This window comes from Limulus polyphemus, unplaced genomic scaffold (assembly GCF_000517525.1).
Source record: "Limulus polyphemus unplaced genomic scaffold, Limulus_polyphemus-2.1.2 Scaffold3980, whole genome shotgun sequence".
NCBI classification, from domain to species: domain Eukaryota; kingdom Metazoa; phylum Arthropoda; class Merostomata; order Xiphosura; family Limulidae; genus Limulus; species Limulus polyphemus.
In genome coordinates, this window is record NW_013669590.1 from 64,399 (window position 1) to 72,889 (window position 8,491).

An 8,491-nucleotide genomic window follows, 5' to 3' on the forward strand; every position below is an offset into this window, starting at 1 on the left:
CTCTACACTGTAGCAAACCATTACATTGTAGCCAACCGTTAGCTGTAGTTCGTACTCTACACTGTAGCAAACCATTATATTGTAGCCAACCGTTAGCTGTAGTTCGTACTTTACACTGTAGCAAACCGCTATATTGTAGCCCACCGTTAGCTGTAGTTCGTACTTTACACTGTAGCAAACCATTATATTGTAGCCCACTGTTAGCTGTAGTTCGTACTCTACACTGTAGCAAACCGCTATATTGTAGCCCACCGTTAGCTGTAGTTCGTACTCTACACTGCAGCAAACCGCTATATTGTAGCCCACTGTTAGCTGTAGTTCGTACTCTACACTGAAGCAAGCAGAAAGCTTTTAGATATCACCACAGAAAGTTCTGTTACAAAAGCAATGGATTAGTGAAACGAGTTTTATCATATTAGTAAGGTCTGATTTTTGGCAATGACATATTTCCTAGTGGCTAATGCAGCAACACTACTGAATGGAATACCATTGTCAATAGTATTTACTGCTTTATAAAGCCCTCTTGTGGCAGCAATAAAATAATGTGTCCACACTGTCAGAAGCAAGCGGTACTAATCATACATTACAGTTTCTGTCTTATTGTCCTCAAGACATTAAAATTTTCATCGAATACAATTTTACCGTATTAGAAATTGTACCGTGAGAACGTTTTGGAACTTAATTATTCCTACTCTTAAACGTTAGGTTAAGATCAAGATTTTGTGACAGGTAGAAACCTAGAATCATTTATAATTCACAGACAGAGAGTGGTATGTTTACCAAAGTTTAAAGGACAACAAGAAAGAAAAGGTAAAGTTTCACAGCTTTCACCACCATTCCAACTTGGACGTCCTGAGACTGATTACATTCAATATGAATTTATTGCTGCATGCCACCTAGCTACCTATCTTCTCTCTCTCTCTCTGTTTCCCCCCCTCTCACAGCCCTCTGCACTCTAGTGAGAGTAAACATCCCAGTTTTACCATGGTCAGCCAAGCAAGATGTCACTACTCCCCCACTCAGAAGAATCTTAACTGAACTCTCGCCTGCAGGCCTTTCATGCACCAATACCACAGGTTGCAGGCTTACTAGTTGCATTACCGTCAACATAATGGTAAGACTGGTATTGTTTTAAGTGCCTATATTTATGGTAAGGCTGAATATAATTGGCTTACAGTCAATTACTTAAGTATAAAGTTGGGGGTTATTATTAAATTAAATTGTTGTTGTTGTTTTGTAGCCAACCTATTGGGCTGACTACTGAAGAAATGTTTGATTAACATTTAGAGTCAGACATTTAAGTATTATTTTAGGAATAGCTGGTAGTTGTATATAATACATGCATCTTAAACAGTTAAACTTCGTTGTGAGGTGTCATGTCTCTATAAGTGAGGATGCACAATTGTTTTTCAAAGAAATTTACTTCAAGTACACAGCCAGTGTTTCTGCATTCCCTAAGTACGGTTTACTATAATATTATTTATTGTTACTTTCATTAAAAGTATTGGTTATAGTATTTAATATATCAATTGTCATTACCTTTTACTTTTATCATAAAGATTGTTTTTGCGTTGTTAGCTTAACAGATGTATATTTAGGACTAATCTCAATCTCCTAAGCTGACCAAACCTTGTGAAATATTGTTGGGATTATGGCCAAAAATACCATTAACAGTGAGGGTACCCAACTGATACAACGGTATAACTAGAAATGTAAGAAAAGCATGATTAGCTATACTAACAGCCAGGTTGATTTTTAGTGTCCCTCTGTATATAGCTTACTCCGATTGGAAGTTAACAGTGATTAGACATAGTTATGTTGTACCCTTCATTATAGATAGTATAGGAGCTGTTAGCATGAAAGAAATAGGCTTAACTTTTTGATATTCAGTGGATTAGCCATGTGATTTTCAATCATATCTGAAGTAACTAGGTTTAACTGAGTAAATAGGTATGTAACACTCAAGATATTAGTGTCATGATCAACTCTCAATTAGTACTTTTATAATAACTATGCCTGGTATCGCAATGTTTGAAACAGCTAGGCCTAATGTTTATTTTGACTGTTCTTAACTGTGGGCCAGATGTTCATTATGTTTTTAGTAGCTAAGCCTAGCTGTGTGGGATATGTAGGTTTTAGTTAAAACACATTATCATCAGATTGTAATTAATTGTGGAAGTTGGAGGTACCTACGTTTGTTCTATAAGCAAGGGTTTATCTAATAATTTGTAAAAATAGTAAGTTCATAATATAGAAACTTTTAGAAGTACTTGTTATACTTCTCCATTTTTATCAGTTGACGTGTAATAAACGTATTATTGTAAGCTATATTTCCAATGTTTTAATTTAGATGATAGCTAGAGGGTAGATAATGTTAAATTTGTCCTAGAGTATCTAGAACATTTTGGAATACATGACCAATGTATAGATGCCATAACCAACAATGATATGAAAATTAGGCTGAAGCAAGTAGGTGTGCGTCTTTGAATGAGCTTGTTCGGTTAGCAATTGAATTTTAATCCATTAATATTGGAAACAAACAACTAAAGAATCCTTCTAGAAGTTATCAAATCTTGTAGTATTCAAACATCAACTCCCCTAACAATAGTCTAGAAGTGAAAGTATTAATCAGACAGCTAGTTACACAGAATGGAGGAAATAAACAAGGAAAAAATGCAATCAACTGTAGATTTAAAACATGTATGGAATTTTAACCCCTCCCGGAGCAAACTGGAAAGAAATAACTGTTATAATTTTGGAAAATATGACCATTGCACCCAAGACTGTGAGTAAATGACAATGGCTAATTTCAAGCCACAAAGACAATACCCTAAGGATCAGTCTTCTAGCCCAACAAAGGGTTAACCAGACATCAAAAAGACAGGAACTAGCTGGATTTATGGAGTGAAGTATAGCTCCATTATTCAAAGAAACAAGTCCATGGGTTTATTGATGGGAAGCCTTACAGTATGTTTATTGACAGTGGTTCTATAGCTACAATTTAACATAATTTGGCAATGAAAGGTGGGGAAAAGGTCTCCAGAAATGGATTGATGCTAGTAGCAATTGAACATGACATGGTTCCAGCAAGAGGAAAGTTATAAGTTACCCTTACTGTAAAAAGCTACTCTGTACCTCTTGATGGGTGGGCAGTTGACATCAAGAAAGAGTACATGGTGGGAACTGGCTTCATGCAAAACATGTGGATGCGAGGTTAAGTTAGTTTCACAATCTCTGATCAAGAAAGCCCTACGTCCTACGTGGAAATCCAGAGGTTGAACTTCCAGTACAAACTGGGAGAGTGGTCGTTGTACCACTCAAAATGAAATACTTGTATCAGGAGTTATTAGCAATGATTATTCGTCTAATCACTAGGACAACATAGTTCACAAAAACTCTGGCATGTCCTAAACAATGATGGTTGGAAGATCCCTCATGGCTATAATAGTAAAGATGCTATATATATGACTTGACCTAAAAAAGAGTCTTAAATCAGCTTGTGATAAAACAAAAAGTCACTATAATGTTAATTCTGATAAGATTGGATTTCATCAAAGTGACATGGTGTGTCTGAACAATTCCAATCACAAGGAAGGATGAACTCCAAAGTTAGGTAGGTGTTGGGAAGGACCATAAGTTTTTACTGAAAAGAATCTCTTACGTGGTTTGCAGTGTCGAGAAAAGGAGGCGATCTAAACTAAAAGGCATCCGCTAGACAACAGTCTTGGGAAGTAGATTGATAAGAGAACAGACAAATGAGTAACACCAAAGAAGCTTTTGTTTTCAAACTGCCGAGTAGCCCAAAGTTCCCATCTAGCCACTTCTAGAAGACCAACAAGGACAAAGCCACTAGTGAATTCATTCTGCTACCTCCAATAGGACAATCAGTGATGATAAGGGCCAAGCCATCAATCCATCTGTATACCATGAGCCTTGGAAGAGAAAAAAATACACCAAAGAAACTTGGTGAATGATCAATTTGGTGTAGTGTTTAATTATGATTGTTCAAGGAACTTAACAATCCAGGAAGGGGGCAGTATTGTAAGTTATATTTTCAATGCTATTTAAATTAAGTTAGTCCTAGAGAACTTATAATGTTGAGGAACATAGCAATTAAGCAACTTTTTGAAGCGTTATAAATAACAGAATCAGCAAGCAGTAACTCATCAGTTGAGCTCAGTGTTAGTTATTGTGTATATTCAGTTATTCAATCAATTAGCTGTGAAATTATACAAGTAAATTTATCTTTGTGACATTAGTCATAGTACCATTAATGAAATATTTTCATTTGAACATTTGTAAAGTTACTTAGGCCTGTAACTTACAAGTAAAGGTAAAATTAAGGAAGAAACAAGCTAAATAGTTTATTATTTGGACTAGATTTTCATCAAGTAACCTAACAAAAGAATGACAGTACAACTATATTGGATTTATAATTATATTTGTCGCATACATCTCTATCATGTACTTTAGAATTGTACTGTGATAAGTTATATCAATGAACGACACAAAGATCAAGATTTAGTTAGCCAACTTCAAAGGTTAGTTAAAGAAAAATTCTATAATACTGTTATTAAATCTTTTTTTGACAGATTGTTTTGTCAACTCATTTTTAAATGTTATTTTACCAAAATAGTTCATTGGTTTTTGGCTACAATCGTATTAAAATTAATCTATGTAAAATATTAGAATTGGTTAAGAAACGTATTATTTCATCTATAAAGCATTTATTAGGTTACGGGAATGATATTATAATAATTGTGTGACGCGACACCTGGTGGGAAGTCAACATTTTTCCTTTTATGTCAAAGAGCAGATACAGTAACAGTATGTAAAGTTCAATATTACTGTATCTGTTAACTGTAGTTAGTTGTTCAACTTTCATGTATAGTACGAGATAAAACCATGTAAATATGTAACTAATATCCTCTAATATTTGTTACTGTACGTACCAAGTGATTTTTAAATCTTGGCAAGGTAATCCCAGAAATGTATTTTTTTTTTTTAGTAAATGTGTTTATCCGATACCTTTTTGAATATTTTCATATGCACAAGGTTATGGCTGAAAGTATTATTAACAATGAGAGTACGTTACCAAACCGATGCACTCTTAATTGCTTTTGCTTTACAACGTTGCATAATCTTTATGAATATGGTATATTAAGTTAGCTACACTAATAACTAGATTAAAATTTATTTTTGATTCATTCAGGTACTGTACTTTGACAGCTGTTTTGTAGATTAAGGCCATATTATAATGCTTACTAGTTTCGTGTTGTGTAACAAGATAATGCATTTTAGTGTAAATTTACCTCTAAACTAGAAGTGAATTATTAAATAGGTTCGAGAAACAAGTGATCGTAGCACGCCGCCCCAACATGGTCGAACATCGGGAACTGCTGACACAAGTAGCGATATCAGTGGCCCCAGTTTCAGTGAAGACAGCTTGGGAGCCAGGTCTGGCCGTCGTTGGCTTACGCCTACACCATATCGCACGACTCCATCGGGTATATAAACTTATTATAAAATATTGTTAAACAAAAAAATACTAGAAGTATTATTCATAATTACTAGGTTTGTTTCCATAACATAGAAAAGCAGATAAGCTCCACAGTACTTAATCTGTGTACACAAATCTCTCTCTAAAATAACTGAAGAACTTTCAGAAGTAGAAATAGTAAGTATTTCAGTCATGAAACCGTCAGGTGTTTTCATTCATAAACGTTTGTCTGCAGGCACCAAACCATCAAGCCGCCCAACAAGCCGTACTGGAAGTCATCCCTCCAGTAGACCACCAAGCCGAGCAGGCAGTGACCTTTCTACCGACAGTGTAGATGCTTATCGTAGTGCACGCAGGACCCCAGTTAGTAGCACCAAAATCCCATCAAGTGCTGGTCGACAGCGAACACCAAGTGGTTCTTCTCAAACGTCAGGTACTAAGAGTCAGAGCTCGGTACCAGGAACCAGAATCCCCTCAGTACGAAAACCATCCTCTTCGTCATCAGCGAGTCGTTCTGAAGGGGTGAAAGGCAGAGAAAGATGGAAATAATGACCACAAAATGTTCCATCTTTATTTGAGGCCTAAAATTTAACTGGGAACAGCGAGTTTTTTGTTATAATTCCCATGCTTTGAAAAACTGCTACTGAAATTAAGGAAATCCACAGGTAGTTGATGAAAGAAATATCCATTGCTCTTTACCACTAGCTTAATTCCTTGTGAGGATTTTATCTCGTTTCACGAAATATGCTGAGTAGTACTTGTTCAAATGAGGATGCATTATTACAGATTTTTGTCTTTGGCTACTTTCTCATTGCTTGAGCCTGGATATTTAAGAATTAGGCTAATGATTTCACGATCTACTCCAGAGTTGTAAAAAATATACATCAAATTTTGTTCGAGCTTATTATGAAGGAAAGGTATGAATGATGGTGGATGTAACATGAATGGGATAAATTTAGGGAAAAATTTAAAGGATGCTCTCCTAACATTCCGTTCAGAAACCTAGGGCTTGGGGATGGAGGACGTGTGGATTTTTCCCTGAACTTAGTGTGTGTGTGTTTGTTTGTTTGTCTACTGGCCCCGTTGACTTCCATCATGGAATCTCAAAGTGTTAAAGTCCATAGAATGCTCAAGGTTCACATTAAATGATTGAATCTTGTTTATATTAATAACAGAAAGAGAAACATATATATATTCTGGAAGATGTAATTACTTTTTGAAATGGTGAAAATGGGGTGATAGTTTTACTAAATAATAATACTTTACAGCTGCACTGGGGCCTATCTTTTAATAAGGTAAATATTAAGTTTTATTTAAAGTGCCAATCTACTGCTTCTTTATTTTATGTTAAAATTGTCAAAACATATTAATTTTGTTGCTTTTGTTTATTAGACTTGTATTTAGGGCAGCATTTTGTTTGTTTGAAAAGAACCTACACTCACTTCCGAAAATTATGCAAATGTTATTGTTAAATAAAGTAAACCATGCCTGTAGATTAGTGTAGTATCGGATTACTGGGATGTATACATTCCACTAGATGCAGAGTTGTTTTGATCAACTTTCTATGATCACTTGTTTGCACAGCCGTGGTTTCTGGGACTTAAAACATAGATAATCACCTTTCAAATGATGTTATAAATCAATGTATTTGTTGCTTTTATGTAATTCAATAAAGATATAACACATATTAGTCTCTGCGTGAGTACAGATTATGCAGTAAAGAAAGACAAATTGTAATATCTCAGTTTTGTGCCACTATAGGTGTTCACACACTTTACTTCTATAAGTTGTCAGCTTAGCACCACAAGTAAGATCTTACAGACTAATGTGTTAGTGTACGTGTTACGTTAACGTCATCAGACCCGTAGTTTAGGCTTGGAAAATTTAATTAGACATCAAAAATGTTTACTTTTTGTCAACCAGAATGTTCTTGGTTTTGAGTTAATAATTATAATGATTAGGGAGTTAAATTTACAAAAACCCGAGGCTTAAGATCACATCAGAGTAGATTAATGTAATCAATCCAGGAGATTATCTTTGTTTAAAATACCTTATTCCCCCCCTTCTCCTATTACATTATTAATCCCAACTGATATTTTTGTAAGCCAAGAATTTTTACACTTGGGTGGCTAGCCTAATCGGTTACCACATGGGACGACCATGTTTGCCGATGGGGATTCAAACTTGCAAGCCTTAGATTGAGAGTCAAGTGCCCTAATGACTAGGCCAGGCCAGGCCCTACTTCCACAGTTAACCTTTGGTTTTAATTTATACCACCTCAGAATATGAAAGTCTTAAGAATATATGGATCTATTGTACAGACATAACAAGACATCTCTGTAGATGAGTGTTACAGAGGTAAACCTTCCTTGCCGATGTGAAATAGGGTTTCATTTAAATATATTAAAACCACATACACTTTGGTATGCATTCGGGTAAATCGAACAATGTTACACATAAATTATTTTAGGTTCCAAATTACATAAAAACCATCCAAAGACAGTACCGATTGGCACAAAAATGCTACAACAATGGAACTGTTAATTACTACTGCTAAAGGCTTGAAATATATTAAAGAGCATTTAATGAAATACTGCAATGCTTTCAGAGAAAACAACTGCTATTAATACTACACGCAGGAGTGGGATCCACGTGTGCATGCCACAACATTCTTGAAAGTACCTTCAATATGGTACGATACATTTGACGTCAAAGTTATCGACTACTTATTTTACCCTACTTTACAGATTTAGCAACAGTTTCTAGATACAATATACAGGGATTATTAAAAAATCTTTAGATATGCATCTTAGATGTTCAAAAACTTATGCAAATAAAATATGCCAACTGTTCGATGGACAAAAGTATTCTTCACATGGACATCACATTGCACTCCAACTTCTCAGAGTCTGAGTCAGACTAACGTCAGTCTTGTCAGAGATAGATCTTGGGTACAAGTCTTTTGAACACATCTGATATTTTGGATTGAAC

General features: G+C 35.2%; 1 protein-coding gene across 1 annotated transcript in view; it reads left to right on the forward strand.

The window, feature by feature from the left end:
- LOC106470392 (microtubule-actin cross-linking factor 1-like) overlaps positions 1 to 7,190 on the forward strand; it is a 47,019-nt gene extending 39,829 nt beyond the window's left edge. The window contains exons 45-46 of the mRNA XM_022398990.1: positions 5,342 to 5,507; positions 5,736 to 7,190. Coding sequence (XP_022254698.1) covers positions 5,342 to 5,507; positions 5,736 to 6,049 — 480 coding nt within the window. The 3' untranslated portion in view covers positions 6,050 to 7,190. The remainder of the gene's footprint in view (positions 1 to 5,341; positions 5,508 to 5,735) is intronic.
- The last annotated feature ends 1,301 nt before the right edge of the window (positions 7,191 to 8,491 follow it).